This window comes from Aquila chrysaetos, chromosome 12 (assembly GCF_900496995.4).
Source record: "Aquila chrysaetos chrysaetos chromosome 12, bAquChr1.4, whole genome shotgun sequence".
NCBI lineage: Eukaryota > Metazoa > Chordata > Aves > Accipitriformes > Accipitridae > Aquila > Aquila chrysaetos.
Genome location: NC_044015.1, coordinates 5,080,612 through 5,101,967, shown reverse-complemented (window position 1 = coordinate 5,101,967; position 21,356 = coordinate 5,080,612). Strand labels below are relative to the sequence as shown.

Sequence of the window (21,356 nt, the reverse complement as noted above, 5' to 3'; positions counted from 1 at the left end):
TCCTTGGTCTCACCATTGTCCTGGATGATGCGCTTGAGGTAGTCTGCCATCAGCGTCCGGAGAGCCCGTTTGTAAGGCAAACCCAGCCGGTGGGGAAAGACAATCGCAGTATCCACCACTGTGCCATGGATAAGCTGGAGGGAGGGAGCAGGAAAGAAACGTGCTTATTTTCCCTCTCCCACAGGGACGGACACTCCTTAGGATTAACCATGCTAAAGCAATCTTCCGGTCAGCCTCTCAGGCTCAATGTAATGCTGTCACCAAGCTCCAACCCAACCAGTCTTGCAAGAGGCTCTGGCTGAATCAGAGATGACTCCCCCTTGAAGCGTGCGTGCACACAGTCTTCCCAATGTTCTGCCAGCCAACATACCTGCCCTTGAAGTCCTGCCTAACTGCACATTCAAAGTAGCAGAAATTCAAGGCTGATTCAGTTCGAATAACTCAAACAACAGGACAGGTCAATCCTTAATACCCCAGCCTGAAGAAGCTGGCATACCTCTGAGAGTGTCTTTCACAATGAAAAACTAAGCCGAGGAACCAGTTGACCCCACAAAGCTTGTAACAGCCTTTCAACTGCTTCCCACTTCTGTCCACATCTTGAGAAAGATGTGCAAGTCAAAACTGTACCTAACCCATTATACATCACACTGCTTCTGCAGAAAAGGCCTAACCCTCAAGGTGCAAACCAACCTGAAAACTTCCAGTCCGTCAGCAATGAGTCAACAGGAAGTTTTTAACCAGCACTGGCTTAGCAAGGATGAAATAGGGCAAGGAGATCTTGTACTTCTGGGCATAAGGAGCTACACAGTGGATGGGAGGGAGGCCCTGGCCTGGTCCCATGTCCGGGTCAAAGTGCCTGGGCACACAGGAGAGGCAAGAGGTTTGCTGTCATCTAGCTATGAAGTGTCATCGTGCTGGAGGAACTGAGGATACTGAAGAGGTCAACATGCTGCCTACCCTGCACCAAGGGCCCCTGTGGAGGACCAAAAGGCCACATCTGACAGAGTCCATAAACATAGGGTAAGCTGGCTTTTTTTTAAATACTAATTTCTTACTCTCAGGCTAAGACAAGATTAATCCTCTTTTGCCAAGAATACGTGTTCAGTAAGAGCTAAAGGAACGTGGATGAAGGCAGCCCACATCTTGAGTACAAGAGTAAAATGCAAGGTCTAAGAAATAAACCTGTATGCCTGACCAAAAGACGGCTCTGCAAGTCTCGACACAGGATGACTCAGACAGGACCCTGATAATCCAGTCTCCTCATCTGCCTCGACTCTTCCTAGGCACCAGCTAATGTTGCGTGACAATCCGTAACTTCGTCATTAATAGTTTCATAGCCCAGCTCCGTAAATGCCTGAGAACAGCTGCAGTTTAACAGAAACAACCTGCTACGCTCTTTGGAGTATAAAACTGCCAACATTATGGATAATCTCTCCTAGACTGCAGTCAAGTTTGGCACCCACCCAGGCACAATGATAATTGCTTATGTAGATCAGGAAGACTGAGGAAACAGGATAATATAGCTTTAAATAAAAATTGAAATGCTATCACCATTTGGAGCTTGCCATGGCCATTAGCGAGATGTCAACTTTACTGCCACAGCCTTCAGACATTACGACTTGACATGCCACTGCCTGTCACGCTCTGCTATATTGCTCTCGGGTTCGTTCTCTTGGCAGCGTCTGCGATGCTAAGAGAAAATCGTGCCTCTAAGAGGCCAACGCAGTCATCTTGTGCTGATAAAACTGTAAATAATTTTTTTATGATGATGATGAACTCTCCGAGAGGCTGGGATAAAGGGTGCCATGGAGAGGTAAAGTGCTTTGCAGGCATTAAAACCTCCTGCTTCCAAACCATCACCGTGAGTTGGCAGCCACAGCTTCTTCATCAAAGAAGCTGCATGATAAAAAATGGCTGGAGGAAGTTCTGGCTTGTGAGCATAGACTAAAGACTCAGCTCCTGCCTGCCGCACACTTTCTTGGTGACCCTGGACAAGCCCTTGGGGATCTATGTTCAGAGCGCAAGGGGAGAGGACAGCCCTCCCTCGCAGGACAGCAGAGATGGCTGAGAGGTGTGCAGGGTAGACTGAGGAGGGCCAGGCAGGAAACAAGACAGATAAAAGGTCAAAATAGCTTGATCAAAGTAACACCACAAATGACAGCAAACCAGGCAGAGAACCTCACTCAAAGAAAACAGACTTTTTAACATTAGAAGAGGAACCATGAGAATTATCTCAAGTGGCAGAGACAACAAAGAGGCTTGTCCTGTTTCTAAAATAGTTACTGTTGGCATCCAGAGGGCACAGGGGACTCCGGAGCCTCCCCTGTTCACGCCCTGACCCTGGCTGAACACATCTTCAAGCCAGTCAAAGCATGCTGACACCAACGGAGGATTCTTGACTATATGGCAGGGGTGAAAGGCAAATGATTCAAGATCAGTCCTTCCAACCAGCCCTGCTCTATTCACCCTCCCCAGTCACCTCTAGAGAGGTCTGTCACCCTGGGCAGCACCAGTCACTAAAAGCTGGGGTGACACGAGTGACACACAACCCACTCCCTTGCTCTTCCACCACAGACAGCTTCCCACTGGCTCAGAGACAAATCTACTGTGTTCCTCCTGGTTCTTGGAAATAAACATTTCCTAAATTTAAAGGAGACATATAACACACACCAGGGTGGGAAAGAACCAGAGGGAGATGTAAACACAAGACATGCAAGTTACCTTTAGTGCAAATAAGTCACTTTCCAAGCTGTGCCCTATCAATATGGTATCTGCACTGAACATGTTCAGTAGGACGGCTTGGACATCCCGCAGGGTGATACTAGTGTTCTCCAGGTCCTCTTCTGTCACACCTGAGAATCTGCAGAGCAAGAGGAGGGCTTCCTTCACTAAAGGAACACCTCAAGGCCCAAAGCATCTCAGCCATTAGGAAGTGGCGGTCAGTGGAGTTTCAACCAGTGCTCCCAGCCATTCCCCCTAAGCTCCTGATTCTAAGCACAGACCTCTGATCCAAGGAAGACCGTCCTTACCTGGTGTTATAGTCCACCACCTTGGTGTCCGGTTTGACAAAGGTGTCGTATACCACTTTCAGGTCAGAGTTGATCACAGTTACTCTTGTCAGCTCCAGTCCTTGCTTGGTGTAGCACTGCAAGCAACAGACCAGACATGAAGACAAGTGCATGCCAACCACAGCATAGTATCAATGGAGCCATTCACCAAAGTGCTGCAGCTCCCCAAATGCAGCACATCTAGTGTAGCAAGGCCAGCCAGCAAATATTGCTCAATATCAGCCAGCTAGCTACAGCTTTTCAAGGGTGCACACAGTCCCTAAATGAAACACACATTGCTAGAACTAATTAGGAAGAGCTAATTTAAATGTACAGGACCAATATGACTTAGAGACCACAGCAGAAAGGAAAGATGGTAAGGAAGCAGACATTTCCTTCAGCCACTTGTATCACACCCTCAGCCTTCCCCAAAAAGCTTTATTTTGCTTGTGTATTGCCTCTATCCTTAGGGACCCACCATTTCGCAGTCTAATGCGTAGATTCCAGGGTAGCCATCAGTCGTAGGCAACTTCTCAAAAGTCTTCACAAAGCCATCAAGGCTCTCCTTTCGCCCATCATGGACATGTTGCTTAAAGAAAAAAAAAAAAAAAAAAGGAAAAAAAAAAGGAAAAAAAAAAAAAAAGGGGGGGACAATTGTTGATGGTAGGAACAAGAATCCAAAAAGCCCACTTCACTAGAACGTCGACTTAAACAAAAAGATTTTTTTTTATCATTTCTAAAGGTTAATGAAGAATAAGTTTTGCCTACCAGTCAGTCTAAGAAGTTCACCACAACAGCAAACATAGCCATATGCAACCCTGATTCCAAAGCCAGATCAGGGCTAGTGGCATCGTATTGACAGCTCACATCTAGGGACAAGTAGCTTTCAACTTTCAATTCAGAGCAGAATTACTCAGAAAGGGTCACACTGAGGTCTTACACTGACCTAACTCCAGCTGCTGGTTCCTGGTTTAGCTTGCAGCCAAGACATGCCCAGGTGCAGGATTCTAATCCCAGACATCCCTGTTTGAGCATTAGCATCAGATGTATCATAGCCCATAGGCAGCATGAGAAACTGGTGTAATGAAGTACCAGAAAATGTCAATGTGTGCATACAAACAAAAGCCACTGTATTCCAAAACCACACAGCTCGCACACAAATGGGAGCTACTGCCTACCAGCACTTGAGGCAATAAATAGAGAGTATTTCCAACCACTCTTCATTATCCCTAGCTAAAGCTCTAGGGTCAACAAGATCCAGCACAGAAGAGCTCCCTGAGCTAGCAGGAAAACTCAGGGAGGGATTTCACAAGTAGCTTAAGCCAATGCAAGACTAAGCTGCTGTTGCAACAGGCACTCCCACTCTCCTCTCCTCCACAGCCACAGATCCCACCCTACCTGGTCAGCCTGAAAGCCTTCTTCAGAGGGGAGAGTTTTAAACTGGATGATTGCACTGATCTGGTTATCTGTACCACTGCACCAGTGGGGAAGCAGGAACACATAATCGAGGGCAATGCAGAGGTTGTGACAGCCCTTTTGCCCACTAACATGATTTTAGGTCAAATTAAACTGCTGCACCACACCCAGAGGTGATGCTCTATCTCCCTTATTCCCCAGTGGGTTTTTTTGTTTTGTTTAAGTTTTGTCTATCCCTAAATCTCAATGTATTTGCACAACATCACAGCAGCCTGCGTACAGCCTTCTTCATTGTGCTTCTCACAGATCTCACCCTACAAGGAATCAGACTGTACTTGTTTGTGTCAGGATAGAAAGGCTGGAGAGATGAGGAACTGAGGCACTTGTAAAGCTGAAACCTGTAGGCAGAGGGATAACCAAAGCAAGGATATGCATATTTTCCTGCACAGGTTATTACTGCAGGTGCAGCCAGAGTACACAGAACTACATCATTTAAAGTTAATGAGGCAGCTGGACCAACACTCAATCCAATCTCTCCCTATATCCAAAGCCAGCACTGTTCAAAGGCCACATGGTCCGTTGCTTCCCAGGAACAAGAGGCCACACTTGTCCATTCTGCATCTATGCCCATGAACCTGACCGTTTTGCTGAAGAAATGGGTAGGGCAGATTACCAGGCCAACAGATAGTAAACGTTTCTCTCCCTTGCAGCTTGATCCCTTCCCACCCTCTGTAATACAATATAACTGGGCAGTGAAGGAAAGAAAAAAAATTTAGGTGTCTTTCTAGACTAGTTCATGTTCTGCAACTGTCCAATTCTTCCTTGCTGGGAGGAGGGCAGAAAAGTTGCTTCTGTTTTTCAGACCAGTGAAAGAAGCAGACTCGGTCATCACAAAGAACAGCAGCTCCAAACTCCTCCGCTCCTGGGGAGCGGTAGGTACGAGCACAGCTCCATCCTGCCATCTCCTGCCACACTGGCTAACTGCAGCATGATCCAGACAGGCATATCCCAAACGTATTTGGAAGGAAAAGACACAGACATGCTTTTCTAACCAGCTACGGATCTAGTTAGTTAGAACAGTTTCTTATTACAAATATTTGCTGTTTTCAGTGCCCTCCTTCAAAGCTGAAGGATACTGTGCTCCCCAGTAGCCCAAACATCCCAGTATCTCATTGCATACTCTCATCCTGAGCAGGCTGTGGACTCCAACCTTAAATCTACCAAAGGATGCTGTGAAACTCACTCATTTGGATGAAAAAAACCACGAAATCCAGAACACAGTGATCTGTAGCAGCACAACAACTAGGAGGCAGATGCAAAAGGAAGCCTGAGCCCTGCAGCATTGGCGGCATGCTTCATTGAGTAAGAGACTATTAGAGAGATTGTATGTTTCTTAAAAGGCCATGAGGTTTTATGGTCTACAACAGCCACGTAAAAACATGTGGAGAAGTCACGTTTTTATAGTCCCATCAATTTCTCCTGACTTCCCTGCTGGATGTTTTTTGGAACACTGATTAAAGAGAGATCCTAATTTCACATGAAAAAGAAATAGGAGAAGTAGCAGCCTGCCTGATCCCATCCATGCTTCAGACTGTGCAGGGCAGGCCTTTAGGGTGCCCATACAGACAATTCTTCCTATTTTAACAAGCCTTGAATTTTGCCCCAGAATTCACTTCCTAGCTCTAGTTTTTGGCCAGAACAAGAAGGGCACACACCTCTCCAGAACCTACAGCCAGCCTTGCTGGCCCCGTATCGCTTGAGGTCTTTCAAACAGTGCGACAAGAAGATGCTTTGTAACAGATACGCTCTAGGAGCCTCTTCCACTGGACGTGACCCTTTTAGATCCCCTCTCACTTGGTTCTGCATCATGCTCCTCTCCCCTGCATGGCAGCTGCCAAATATAAAAATGCCACTGAAACAGTGACGAGGAGCATCCCCAGAGACCTGAGGGAGAGGCAAAAGATGGATTGCTCCCTTCAGCCAATGTTTTGAGAGGACTAGTGATGCCAGGCTGGGAAGCCAACTCTCCTGTTGCCTAAAGGAGAGAGAGGAGGAAAAAAAAAAAAAAAAAAAAAAAAAAAGTACCTGTGCAAAGGTATCGCAAACAGTGTTCAGCCCTATCAAAGGGCCAAAACTCCATTCCTGTGCAGGTTTTTCATTCTGCTTTCTAGTGCTGGGATCCTTTCCCCCCGTCCCTTCTCAAGAGAAGTAATAGTTATGAGTCACAACACGCTCTTTGGGAAGCTTCTACCCTTTAATACAACAAAGGGCGTGCAGTAAACAGAAAACTAAGAAAAGATTTGGCCTACAGCAGAAAGTTACCTTAGCACAGGCATCTGGGAAAGAAAAAATGGGAAAAAGGTTTTGGCACACTGTTGTCAAGGCCCCGAGACTGCTCTTTGAAAGGAAATCCCTTATTCCTCACTTCCTCAGCGCTTCCCTAAAGAAGTCTGTACGTGAGCTTTTGCTGGGCAGCTTAATTCATTGGCATTTGCTTAGAACAAATGAAACCACCTCAATCCAGACAGCTGAGTCTCCTCCTTCCTACCAAACACTGAATCTTCCTACCTTTGCATAGCAAAAGATATTTCAGAAGTACTTGTTTTGTCCCCCTTAAGGGAAGCCACCATTCTTCTAGAGGCTTAAGCAACAGTTACACAGCCATCACCACAGTAAGCAGAGGACAAATGTCACTGAGAATAAAAAGGTGTTGTTCAATAACTTACTTTAGCAACCTGGCAGCCTGGTGAACCCACAGCTCCTGAGCAGCAGCTGTAATGAGTTTCCCATCCACCTGGCACTGAAAGAGCAAGAGATAAGAGTCAAAGAGAAGAGTCCTGTTAATAGGAGACCTAAACTTTAGCTCTTACATGCAGAGATACCCTGTATGAGCACAGCAACAATGTGTCAAACAAAGGGGGAAAATAAGTATGGATTCGCATGCAGCAATCTAAAGAGTTTAAGTCTTTCACACTCAGCCAGACAAACTCCAGAAGCCACCCGGATGCTCTGCTGGAAAACCACAGCAGAGCTTAAACTAGGTTAGTGTCTTGCTGCAAATGAATTCAGCCAAGATGAGTAAACTCTCCTGGGCAGTGACAGACATCTAGAGCTCCCAAGTCAGCCTCCTAAAAAGACTGATTTTTTTCAAAAGGCACAGGAAGGTTTGTTTTTTCTTTTATTTTTTTTTAAACTGGAAGATCAACAACCTCTGCTCCAGCCCCAGTGTCACGCTTTCGGGACTGTCCCACTACTTCCCAGCAGCTCTTTGCCAGGCTATTTCAGCAGCAGCAGGGCCACCCAGTGACGAAACTAGGAACTGTCACAACCTGTGAACGTGACAACCCCCAAAAGTCACAAAACGTTCCACAGCAACTCAAACCCAAGGCAGACTCCGTGTTCGAAGTTAGAGCACAGCTAGCATGTGACTAAGCCCTCTTTGAAGAGATATACCTCTCTGCTTGCGTAGCCTTCCCCAGTGATGGACACACTCCTCTTTGCGAATGCAGTTTCCAGAGGCTGAGACCATGTACTCAGTGCCACAGCGACAACAAATCCTGCAGGAGGCTTTAAGAGAAGAGAGAAGCAAAAGTCAGGTCACTAGAAATCCTTCACCTGTTAAACTTGGCCAAAGCACAAGTAAATCAGCATCACTCAAGCCCCAAACACTGGTGAAACAACTTTTCCTGTTAAAAAGGATTCCAAATGTTGTTTCAAACTCCCATAAAAGACACAGCAATCCCTCTGAAAATGCAGTCCTGTAGCATTTGCCTCCCAAACGCTTCTCAGAGGCAAACATAAGATTCCCTAGTGGTTTTGGTGCACAACATCAGCTTCAACACAGTTCACATCAACATTTGCTGCATTGTTTCTCCATCCACAGCAAATTATGTTGTACTCTAACAAAGTTATTTTAAGAAACAGGATAAATAAGTCATTCTTTGGACATCAGAGGTAATGAAGCCTGGTTTCCAGGGGATCTGTGCCTTGTCACTTCCAAATGACATTCGAGTTCTTCCTGGGTACAGCTTTTCTGTAAGGATTCTCCAGCATCTAAAAATGGGAAGACTTACAGCACAGCCTGGCCCACCGAGGGGGCAGTTACAGACTTCTCCCTCCTGTCATCTGTGCTTGTACTGCCCACAATTCAGAAAAGGGAGATGCAAAAAGCCACAGTAAAGGAGTTGACTGTCATGCTTCTGATCTCCATGCAATTACCTGAGTTCTAGTGTAAGCATTTAAGCTCCGCATAACACCAGTCTAGACCATTTTTGTCCACTGACCATGGTCACAGCATTAACAGACCAGCAATAGCTTTAGTTAAATAAGAACAAATTCAAAGATCCTGCAACATCTGCAGCAAAGTACAGAACCAGGAACATGATGTCAGAATCATATAAAGCAGCTGGCTGGTTAACTGGAGAAAAGGGCTCTAACAAATACAGCACTTGACAGCGTTAATGCAAGAAAGCTTTCGTACAGGTTGCTTCAGCAACCACAGGACAAATGTAGACACAAGGTGTTAACATGGATGAGCACTTAACACACTTTAGCAAGGTCTCTCCAAAGAGATGCTCAGAGGAGTGTGGCAAGGCACCTTAAAATATATCCTAAGTATGTGTTTTATCCCTGCTGCACCACAGCCTGCTCTAATCAGTGTTTGAGAAGCATTAATCCTGCTACAGGAGTTCAGAAAATTCAGATGGAGGAGGACCCCATCCTATACTGAGGAAACCTGGGGGATTATTTTGTCTAGTTGCAAAAAGGGCTGTTGGGAACTACTTGGCCCAGTGCTGTCAAGAGATCAAGCAGAAAACTGCAATCCAAACCAGCAAGGCATGACCCATTGCAAAACCAGCCTGGCCCAATGTCAGTCCATATCCCACTGTAACAACAGTTCATACGCAGGGACACAAAAAAAAATATCCTTCCCCTGCAAGAGCAGAGCTTCGTCAGATGCTGAACAGGAGCCTCTCTCCAATCATTTCCCTTGCAACAGCTGCAGGCAGCCTCCAAGTTAGTGCAATGAACTTGGGAGTCAAAGCCTGCACTGAGTAAACAAGTGCAAAACATGTGCCCTCACAGGGGGTGGCCAAAGGCAGCTTGTCCACAGAGGCAACCTGACCAATTCATATTCTTTGGCAGCAATTAGAAACCTCACTCAGCCTCACAGCCCCACATGCCACAAACTATAAACCTTGTGTCAAAAACAACATTCTTGTGACATGCAAGCTGAAGAAACTCGTCCTCTAGAAAGGCAGCAGACTTCTGCAGCCACACACCTCTCCTCTGCAACCGGCTGGCCTGCAGAGACAGAGGTCACAGCCAAGGAGACACATCACACCAAGGGCAAATGGCTCCATGCTGAGACCAAGAACATCTTTATGCAAAAAGACCAGTTGCAAGCAGGACAGGTGTCTCCAGTTGTAATATTCTGCAAGGTTTGCTAGATACGAGAGCCAGCAGAGCTTACAGTCAATCGTTTTCTTCTCCTCTGCAGTGAAGAGGACAGCACGGCCGGGCTTCTCTGGGTGAGGCATTGGATAACCATTTTCCTTTAGCTGCTCCTCAGTCATGAGATACTCCTTTAGTCGCCGGTATAAGGCAGCTCCTATACAAAAAGACAATGCTGAAGCCAGATCACTTAAGTAGGGGCTGTTCTCTCTTACTGTTTTTTGCTTTATCAAGCCTCCTGGCAGGGACTCCCACTATTTTGAAATTCCTTCCACTGCCTTTGTTCAGGATTGACAGGGAAATAGGTGTCGGGGCAGTATTTTTTAAAATCTGGTCATTGGTGCACAAGCTGATTTTTAACCTCTTCAACAACCAGCATTAAGTCTGGAAAACACAGATGAAACAGAATTCCCCCAAAGGGCCCATCTTCAGGTCTTTTTGTTACCAGTGTGAGACTTCTCCCATTTTAATGTTTTAAATGCTTTAACTGGTAATTTGTAACACAGCCCAAAGAATACCGCTCAAAGGCCACCCACAGCTAGCTAAAAAATTCATTATCAGAAGCTTTCTTCCTGCTGTTGATTTCAGGCTGCTTGTTTCATTTCACAGAATAATTATAACTTCTTGCACTCTGCTCAATATCTATTCTTTTGCTGCTACGTTAAACCCTTCCAATATTGCTGTGTACCCTTTGATGTTGCTTAGCTGAGCTATACAGGCCCTTTTAAGCTTTCTCCATGTCAATTCCTTCTGCTCCATGGCCTCCCTGTCTCTTCTCTGATCTCCTCAACAATTTGCCTACATCTCTTGGCAACCAAAATACCCATAACCGATTTGAGCCAACATGAATAATGCTTCTGGCACAACCCTTTGGCTACGATATGACCTTACTATGACATTCATAAACGTGAAATTGAGCCCTGCAGAGCAGATGGAGATATTTGTAAGTTTGCCTTTTAATCTGGCAGGCACATTGTAAAGTACTGCTTCAGGGCAAGAAAGTTAAAGTAAAATCCAGACAGAAATAAAATCCCCAAAGTCAGTAATACCCAAAACACAAGAAGCAGCTCTGAACAGTTACTGATGCTACATCAAAGCCACGCAGACTATATCAGTGAACTTGCAGCCCAAAGCAGGGAAGCAAGGAAGGTGCTGATCAGAGTGGCGTACCATTCAGCGAGCGACTCTGCGGCGCTGTACTGTAGTTAGGTAATAACTCATAACACTGGCCCACAGATAAATCACAGCACTTCATGCATCAGCCAGATCCTGCTCTCCCCAGTTACAGTGTTATACCTCCGGCTATAATTTACAGGTTAGAGCCTCACAGGAGCAGGGTCTTACCTGTTAAATCCTCTGCTCTCAAGCTCCCTGACCGGTTTAGAGTAAAGCTTGTCTTAGCAGCAAGCTTCCCTCCCAGCACAGCTTCATGGGACACCACTTTCTTGTTACTTGTCTCTGCAGTGAGAAGAGGGAAGAAGCAAAAGAGGACAGAGATCAGGTACCCTGCTGAGTAAGAGTAAGTGACTTCAGTCCTACAGTTTGGGGCACTACATATTGGCAAAAGGAGGACTGCATTTATCCTCTTGAACTCTTGCCCTGCTCCAGAAATTGGCACATGTAAGGTGGTGGCCTAACATTTTCATTCCAGCACTATAGGGAACTTTCTGTTTCCATTGTCAGCCCACAGAAACTTTTTTTAAGGGCAGCAAGGACATTTTTACAGTTCCCCTGGAAACTCTGGTAGCTCTACCTGCTTACTCTGCATAGCAAGCCCTCCTACTGACCAAAAGCAAGAGAGGACTAAGCACAGAAGCAACTCGACCCAGTCATGTGCTGCATGGTGGCATCACCCATCCACCGTGAGCAGCTTTGTTGTTAGGTCCCTGCAGACCAGACTCCCACGCTGCATCTTTCAACTTCTTTTAGAAAGGAGCTTCAGAGCTCTAGAATATGCTCAGCACATCAGATAATGGCAGATAGGTGCTTTTTACTAATCATTAACTGGCAGCCCTCTCCTAAAGGCCAGCCTCCCAAGTTCAGCCGCTCTGACTAATGGCCATGAAGGTAATGAAGACAGAGGGTAGAAAAGGGAAGAGACCAGGAAAAAAAAAATTCACAAGAACAGCACAAATTGATTGTTTAATGTACCCTCTCGAGAGCCAATAATGAAATGTCTTAACCCTCTTCGTTTCTCTCTTGAAGCTTAATGTGTGTAACAGATTTCTGTGGTGATGGACGAGTCTATCACTTTGAAGGCATCATGTGAAAGTTACTCCATTAGCGGAGCTTTTCATTTTAAAGAACTTGTGCTAAAAAAAAAAATCCATGTGGCATTATCTCCATTTAGGTTCAGACAGCCAACAAAGCATTGCAGGACTTGCCTCTTGAAGGCCCATTAAAGCTTGCCAGACTATAAAAAGCTAACTGGACTTGTTTGCCTTTCAGCATAATGCTTCTGAGAAATGGGTCTGTCTTTTCAATAAATTTCTCTCCATGGCTTCTAATCCAAGCAGGGCTCCGATTATTAAACCACAAACGTGGTACGTACTGTTCGTACTGGACGGGGAATTGGGCACTAGGCTTCGGAGCTTCTTTAAGGTGTTCACTGCCACATTCAGGTAGATGTTGCGACTGGTGCTACGTTCGTAAGCCACCTTCTCTTCTGACAGAGCCTGCAAACAAGGCAATTCATTACTACATACTCTCTTTCCACTACTGCTTTTGGAGAAAAGAAATGTTTGGCTCTTAAAACACAGAATCCAAGCATGATAGCAAAAAAAATTGCCCATCAAGGAATCGAGTAATAAAGTGGAACATGGCAGAAACATATACTGGTTCTGGGGCCTGTTTTAGGTGAGTAAGAGGGGAAAAAAAAAAAAAAAAATTGTATTTTAAACAAAGTGCTGGAAGAAGCATTTTCATGTGAAATCTTCCCTGACAGATTAACAAAGCAGTTCTGGGACTGCCTGGGAAAGGCTGTTTTCCCCACTTCAGTGGCAGCGCAAGATCTTAACTGGCAAGAAAAGGAAGTTTGGCAAACGGTCACTCATTGGATGCAATAGGAACATTCCCCCTAGGGAGCTGTGAAGGTGAAATCCCACAAAAGAAATCCTCGTGGCATCTGCTTTGGTTACAAAACACACCACACAATGTCCGATATTTACCCAACTAACATTAATGGTCAGTTTTCCAATAAAATGCATTACTTTCTCAACTCTGCTTTTGGAAATCCTACTATACTACTCCCTACTGCTGGAAGGCTCCTTAAAAGCCTTCATAAGCAGCAAGTTTTACCAATTACATCTATCTCAAATACTTACCTCTGCTGAACACTTAGATTCCAGGAGGTGTTTGCTGCTGTACCAGAGCAAAAGGCCCTTTTGTCCAGCTTGACCATAATGCACATTCCCCTATGTCCTTCTTCTGAGGTTATTAAAAAGATCATGTGTGCTTTCCGAATGAAGGGAAAGATGGGATTTCCTACTGGAAACCCCCACTGGAATTACACTTTCTGTTGTCTAGTCTGGAATTATTTAATGCCAGTCTCCTCTACAGAACTGTATGTGGATAGGAGAGTTTTCTGGGTTTGCTGCAGTTTTAGAAGGTCTTAGCCAAGGCAGAGGATGTTATTGTCTGCTGCAGACTTTATTCATAAGAAGCAAGCATCAGTACAGACCTTGTCAAATGCTTCCTGGGAGGAAGAGCAGAATTTCAGGCACTCATCAATGAAGAGATTGAGATATCTTTGACGAATGTTTGTTGGGACTTTAGCACCAAATTCTGTGGGAATAACAGGCCTCTGTAAGCTGGCGCTCTAGAGATGAGACAGAGAGAGAGAAAGAGGCTATTCAGGGTTTAAGAGGTATGTGGCTTTGAGACTCTCACATTTCCTGCCATGTTATTAATAGTGGCATGACTTCCTTTCTGAAAATCTGCCCAAAGCTAAACATAACACACATAATTTTTGGTACTAAAAATGCCACTTGAAGCTTTTGTACCACCTTCAGTATCTGAACTACTTCAAAAAACAACCATGTTTCGTTATGCAACTCATCCAGCAGCCAAGGACTCCCAGTGGCATTAGTCACAATACTACATTTACACATACAAGCATTCCAGACCACAAAAATGATGACATTTACATTAAGAGATTCAAGATTAGGATGGTACCAAGTACCACACTTTCAATTGGAGACATGAACACAACACCAGCTATGTGCATGACAGACATGGTTTTCTTTTTGGTACTCTGGCTGTGAAGAGAGAATGAGAGGCCCACTCCTGCCAGGCTGGCAGCCAGCTAAATCATCACACTTTCTGTGGGATTTCTGTAACTTTACTGCATTTGGTTCTTTCTTCCTTTTTAATGCCAATCATGATGCTCCTGAAAGGATTTCCCCCTTAAATTGAACGACATGGTCTTCAGGCATAAAAACCGCATGTTGGACCAAGTCACGACCTACCACTGCAGTTTTCCATTTAACACCAGTTTATCTGCCAAATCACACAATTTGCCTCTTTTTTTGAGAAAAAAACCTGTGCATTCACCTCTAAAGCACTCAATTGTTTCATCAGTCTTTCTCCATCCCACCCAAGAGATATCCATAAACCAAACCATCTGCTGCAATCTGTAATAAAAACAGCTCTATGGAAGGGGAGCAACTGGTCCTAATCTCAATGGGAAAAGTGCTCATCTTCCTCGTAAGACTTCCAATTTGATGCCCCATTCAAGGGGATTTGGTCCTTTTCATTACATATATATTTTTTCTCAACCTCTAATACAATACCCTTAAGCACCTCTGTAACACTGGTAAATATTATCCTTTCAGTTGTCTATTTTATTTTTAATCAGCTTCAAGTTATATGTTGCTATGGTGGCTTTTTGGGTGGGGAAGAAAGAAAATGACTTTTCACTCCTACAGAAATAATCAGAATACTTTATGACATATCTTGACACAAGGTATCATCAATAAAGATATCTTTAATCAAGTCCTGGCACTAACCACATTCCTTGCCATCCACTCCAGCAAACAGCTTCTTATGCCATCCACACGCAGCTAAACGAGAAACTCTATTCTGAATTGTCTTAGCAAGTAACATGTTCCCCAGTGCTTATGGGAAAAGGAGGGACTTCTTTGCTAACGAGTTCATAGCAAAAGTACTCAAAGGCTGGGCATGTATCCCAGGAGAAAAAAAAAAAAAAAAAGAAGAAAAATAAAAAAGATAGTTTTTTCCCCAAATATTAACAGCAGCATGAAGTTTAAATCATCACATTTTAACTATATAGGTCACTGTGGGACATTATTCATAACCACCTTCCTCAGTATGGCCCACAAAGCCCGGGAAGGCCATTAATCCAGCCATGCCTTTTGAAGACGAAAAGCTCCAAGTCCCTGACACAAACAGCTACACACCTAGCCAGACAGCACAACAGAAGACTCAAACTGAAGATGAGTGATCAATATTCAAAGAGATCAGAGCAGCACTTAAGTATTTCTATCTTTTTAAGCTCCTACCCCTCAAGTGTTTAATTTTTTATACAATGCTATCAAGGAAAACCACAGGAAGAAACAAACCCACTTAATCAACCTAATCAAAACACCGCTCTTCAGAGACTGCTAAGTTTGGAGCAGCATGGTTAAACATACCACCCTCAATGGGGAATGACCGGAAAGATTTCAAATTTCTCTTACCTGTAAGGAGGGAACATGTGCTATCCTTTTCGGCACGATGGTGCTGGTGGTCTTTGAAGCCATCCCAGCTAAGGTGCAAGCCTTCAGAGGAAGGGTGGATGCTTCACAGTCATTGGAAGGTGTGACACTCCTGCCAGCAACAGTCGTCTTACTACTCATGAGGCCTGCAAGAAACAAAAAATATATTTAGGTAGAAATCCAACCACTGGGCTTCAGGTTGCCAGAATGAACTTACTATAAAAGGTCCATGCTGCAAGCTGTGATTTTTTCGAATGGAAGCCTCCAAAGGGATACAAATTGGGTAATTTTACCACCTTCCAGGCAAGGATGAAGGAACCTTCTGCCAGGAAACGTGCCTTATTTCTGTTTGTTTTGGGGTAACTGAGTCAGCAGAGTTTAAAGATGTAACCCTGTCAGCTACAATGCACTAACTGCCCATCGCGTCATCTCTGAGTCCTTCCAACTACAAAGGGATACCAATGAGCATTAATTAGTACTTCCCTCCTGTTCGTGCCACCTCTGAAAGCTTAAATGGAAGAGAGAATGAGGAGCAAGCACACTCCAAGGAAGAAACACAAAAAGAACAGGCTGAAGTGAGGGAGGCTGGATGAGACAGACAGGGGAATGAAGCTGTATGTCTAGCCTGTTGCTTTTCAGAACAGGATGGAATTTCCCAGGGGAAGGACCTTCCACTGGTCACTATCAACAAAGATTCAAGTCATGGCCAATGCTACACATCTCCTGATAGTTTCACATCTGCTCGTGAGAAATTTAAACATAAGGCAGTGTCTTTTAACAAGGGGGAGGACAGGACACCATTATCACAAATAACGCTGCTGGCTTACTTTGTTTGGCTGCTGCGGAAAGGGCTACATTTGGCACATGAGCAATCCTCTTCTTTTCTCCTGGCAAAGAAAGAGAGGCCTTTTGAACGGCCACAGCCAGCTGTGCCGCCTGCTGCTGAGCCAGCTGGATCCTCTGGTAACAGACCTCCTGAGCAGTGGGGGGACGGTATGGCCGGATTACGGGCTTGCTCGGGACCTCTGCCTGCACAGACAAAAAGGTTTTAGAGCCAGCATGCTCGCCTGCTCAATCCCCACCCTCTGGCTTCCATTCACCCAAGAAAGGTCTCTTTTCCTCAACCCCTCTCTGTTAGCAAATACAGGTCTTTGAGAGAAGAAGATCCCAACCGTCCTCCAGGACAAAACATTTAGAGTCACCCACCAAAAAACACGACATTAATGATTCGCCCTCTGGCAAGACCTCCCAGCACTCTGACATGTTCCTAAATTGGTAGGTGGTATTTGAACTGCTTGTTTAATGGCATGATGTTCCCCATCACTGTGCCTAACCCTCTTCTGGACTCTGTCAACACTCTCAGCTCTACAGTCTTGCACTAGAAAATGAATGTAGCCCCGTGCTGCCTACTGCATGCTTCTTTAGTTTATATTGCAATGAAAAAGTGACCAACTATTCTCCATTCCCCTTTGCTACATGATGCTGAGTTTTACAGCTCTCTCCCTCTCTGTCTTTCCCATGCTGAACAACCAGTGCCATCTACCCTTGCATTACAGCAGCTCTCCACCTCTCAGCAGCCTTGTTTCAGGTCTCTAGTTCCTGTAACAACTTAAAAGTCTCACATATATGTATTTATAGGATTAGAGCGTTACATAAACTGAGCTCTGAATTTTAAACAGGCTGTCCCTGCCTACTTCTGGAGGCATTTCACTGCTTCAGCCGTTACTAGCACAAGTTACACATGCATTTTCTTTGATGTCCAAATTTAGGTTGCAGGAAAGGTGCCAGAAATTATGTCAGCAAAGAGAGAAGTTTTCTAGCAGCAGAAGTACAAGAGAAACAGCAGTAGTACAAACTTCTCCACACTACTTAATAACCTTTGAAATCTGAGAAACAGGCCTTCCCTCCTGATATTTCTTCAGAGAAGGGTACACTCACACAGCCCATGTGTAACATGGTGGTTTTGAGACCACAAATTGGGGCAAACTGGCACCTCCTGCATTCCTGGTCTCTGATGCTGACACCAGCTTCTAGATACCAAACTGAGTGCAGTCAGCCCTTGAATTATAATTACAGACTTCCGAGCAGGACAGGACACTCATTTTCTGCCTCACCTTCAATTCCTTTCGCCCACCATTTCCCCTGGCAACTAAACTAGAACTCAGCTCCCCCTGCTTCTGCCTGCTCAGTCCTTGAGCTATAGATCACAAGCAAGACTGAGCAAATATTCAACTTGGAGGGACACAGCAAAGCACAGGCCTCAACTCTGCACGGAAAAGCAGCAGTTCAGGTCTTACGGCACCTCTTGAACAAACTTGGCAGCAGCACCAAGCTGAGATACTCCAGGGAACGCACGTCCCAGTGCGTGCTCATGGCAGCTGCTGCTGAGCACACCAGATCGGCTCTGTTTGCCCATGCAATGGCTGTGCTGGGGCTCACATCTTTGGAAAGCATTTTGGGATTAGCTGTCACATTAAGAAAATGTATTTAAAGATTTGTACATGTCTAAAAGGTACCTATTTACAATAAATATTTGAGTTAATGAATTTCCAACCCATTTGCTTCAGTCTCTTATCTCTTCACTTTGGAAGAAAGGGCCCTTATCAAAACACATGAACTGGCTGAAGATATGTAGTTAAATAAAACGCATTGTATTGACCTCAGGGCTTCAAATTATTAAAAGCAAAGAAACCTTTTCTAGGCAGAGAGGGAAGGAAGAACAATTAATTTGGACTACCCAGCTCAAATCAGTGCTTAAGTCTCCACTCTTATCCTGCTGGAACATAAAACTGACTAATCTGTGCTCAGCACCTGGAGGGAAACACATTAAACCCTCAGAGAAAACATGAATTAAAATCCCAGTGAGAAAGAAATAAAAAAAATCAGAATGCCTTCCTTGCTTCTTTTTTTTATTCTTCTCCTCTGTATTTAAAGTATTTTCACAATTGTGAAAGAAGAGTATCAGACAAGATACTGTTGATATTTTGGCTGATTCAGCACAGATATAAGGCAATGGTTTTAAACATCTGACAAAATTCCTACAGCTATCTTTTAGGTCCACAAGACAAAGAAAAGTACCATCAAACACAGACTGACCTTGTGTCCAGCTAATTTTTATCTAAGTGATTGAATGAAGCTATACTGTAGAAAAATGAACATCTCAACTTATCCCAATGAGTTACAAGGCACAGAATCCATTTATGCTTCTACAGCTTACCCTTAGTTTTATGAAAGTTTATTAGAGTTTTGCTGCCATTTGTAACAGATGCCTAACCATGTTTTTCAGAAATCAGAAAGGAGAGAAAAGAAAACTGACATAGACGGATTCCAGCACAACTCATCCGCTACTGCCTGAACCTGGGATGGCATCATTTTCCAGTGTTGTAACAGGACAAAAAATCCTCACTTTCAAGAATCTAAACTTTTGCTTCTAAAAGCTGCACTTACATTTCCTTGTTTGACAAGATGAGAGATCCTTCTTTTTTGGCCAGGAAACAAGGTAGTTAAATTATCTTCTGTCTTTTCTTCATTTCCTTCCTCTTTGGATAGCTGGAAAACAAAAGAACAAGCTTCCAAAATTGAATAGACTTGAAGATCCCTCTCAATGAGGAGATCTGAAAAATCTCCTTTTGGGTTAACAGAAAGTCTTTGCAGGTGGCAGGTGAGAACAACATGTGGTCAGCTGCTGAACTACTAAAACAAACCTTGTTTTGAACCCAAGAGCCACCAATGAAGCCAACGAACAGCAGCATTACAGTTCTCACCCAAGCAGTCGCTCCACGAGCTGTGCACTAGGCAGCACTGGCATGATTCAGGAGAGCCCCTACCTTCCACGAGAGACTTGAACACCCTTCTCCTGCCAGCCACTCACACATGTCACCTTTCATGGCATTCTTAAAATCCAGAGGGTTTGGGGTTTGTTTTTAAGAACTTGGGAGCTGACTCATTTCTGCCCTTGTAGAACATGCTGCCAGAGCAGGTCCTGAAAACCTGCCTGACATCAAACCACGGTGCCCCCACTCCACATTTAGGGAAATGTTTCTCTGCAGTTTTATCCACAGCCATATCTGCAGAAAGACTGCAGTAACAAACCCCCAGGTCACACACTTGTATGGCCAGAAACCCAGGAGGAAGTAACAGCACCTCTCTAGCTAAAGCTACTTCTGAATTAACATCTCAGACTTGCTCCCAGGGCAGGGGGGAAACCACCTTAACATCTTCTTTGAATTTGACTCAGCTGTTCATTTATACAAAAAACATTTCACAAGTTTATTTTTCAAAACTATAACTGCTCTCCAGTCAATCTTGCTTTCAGTTTTCCAACACAACCCCTGGCAAATCTCTGAGCAGAGATGAGCCTGACAATCTCTTGGAAATTCAGCAACAGAGCTGAGGGCTGGATTTGGGGATGAGCTCAGATTCCACTTAGGTTGAGCTTGTGTTCATCACCACAAGGGCATTCTGGATGAGCACTTTGCACTGAATCACTTTGCTCTCTAGGAACTCGGTAAGTCTGTTAATTCAGTTAAATCCTTAATAAACTCACTCACAAAGCGATCATGCCTGGTGGAAAAGTACCACACTGCCCACACGTACCTTCCCTCTGGACTAGCACATTACCAAGATCAAACGACATGGGCTCCATCTACAAAATTATTCCATAAACAAAAAAATTCCCTGTGACCAATCCCACCCGCCAGAAACACAGCGGGGAAGCAGGTACCTACTTACAAACACCCATCTCTCAAAGAAGGACCCCTCCACTGCAACGCTTGTTTCTCCCTTTCCAAAACAGGGGGAAATTAAATTTCAGTGCAAGGATATAAGGTAAAGCACGTGCAAAGGAAACACACGTGGCTGCTGACAGCTCAACATTGCCACTCCATGCCAGAATTAACTGTTTGCAGTGAGTGGCAGCCCCTGGTTCAGCACTTTCTGAATTCAGCCCATTTTGAATCACCCCATATTTGGAAAGCTCTAAATGGATTAGTATTTCCCACTATAGATTGTATGCCCTTAAACTATTTTCACTTAAACTGGGCAATTTGGAGAAAGAAAGCCAAAAATAAAGTGCTCTTTCCTAGCTGGGAATTGTCCTAAACACTGAAGAAAGAACAGCTGAATTTTAAACAAGCAAAATCAAGTAATGCTTAATAGTTCAGAAGAAAATCATTACACTGAACTGCTTTATATAGTTTCTCCTACCAAGGCATTTCATGAGTGTAAAAAAGGTCTTTACTTGTCAGCAACACAGACTTCTCTCCAAACAGATCGGGGATATTAGCGCAACAGAGAGTTCAGCAAAAAGCTTTAATAGTCCAGCTATTCTTTTCAAAAGATGAGCTCTCCTCCCCATGCTGCAGATCCCGGCTCACTTTGTCCTCCACATACAGATGGTTATGAATGGAAGAATTTTGTTCATGGCCACTTCACCCACCCAATTCACAAAAGCCTGAAAACCAGCACCAATTTCTGATGCTGTTTTTAGAATAAAAGTCAACAATCAATCATACCAGCAGAAACTGCCTCTCCACCATGCAGTTGCATAGCTCCTGCTGCACTCGCCCTGCCCCTCCTTCAGATCAGTAATCCCCAAAGGAGTCTTGCTGTGTTTGAAGGGGTCTAAACTGGAACACATTAGAAGCACTGGTGGTGTCCCAGTACCTCCATTATCTTTTGGATGCAGGATAGCTGCAGTTGAAGCTACTCAGTAATTCCTTGGATA

At 44.4% G+C, this 21,356-nt stretch overlaps 1 protein-coding gene across 6 annotated transcripts in view; it reads right to left on the bottom strand.

The window, feature by feature from the left end:
• Positions 1–21,356, bottom strand: part of REXO1 (RNA exonuclease 1 homolog) — a 42,446-nt gene that overhangs the window by 3,849 nt on the left and 17,241 nt on the right. For 5 of the 6 annotated variants that reach the window (XM_030032776.2, XM_030032777.2, XM_041127848.1 and 2 more), the window contains exons 3-15: positions 19,079–19,180; positions 16,459–16,660; positions 15,614–15,777; positions 13,597–13,734; positions 12,469–12,592; positions 11,262–11,375; positions 9,937–10,074; positions 7,917–8,030; positions 7,190–7,263; positions 3,526–3,636; positions 3,030–3,145; positions 2,722–2,860; positions 14–134 (exon numbers count right to left, since the gene is read on the bottom strand). In XM_030032776.2, coding sequence (XP_029888636.1) covers positions 14–134; positions 2,722–2,860; positions 3,030–3,145; positions 3,526–3,636; positions 7,190–7,263; positions 7,917–8,030; positions 9,937–10,074; positions 11,262–11,375; positions 12,469–12,592; positions 13,597–13,734; positions 15,614–15,777; positions 16,459–16,660; positions 19,079–19,180 — 1,657 coding nt within the window. Of the gene's footprint in view, positions 1–13; positions 135–2,721; positions 2,861–3,029; positions 3,146–3,525; positions 3,637–6,548; positions 6,662–7,189; positions 7,264–7,916; positions 8,031–9,936; positions 10,075–11,261; positions 11,376–12,468; positions 12,593–13,596; positions 13,735–15,613; positions 15,778–16,458; positions 16,661–19,078; positions 19,181–21,356 lie in introns of those variants that run through there. The other variant, XM_041127849.1, reaches the window with a different exon arrangement.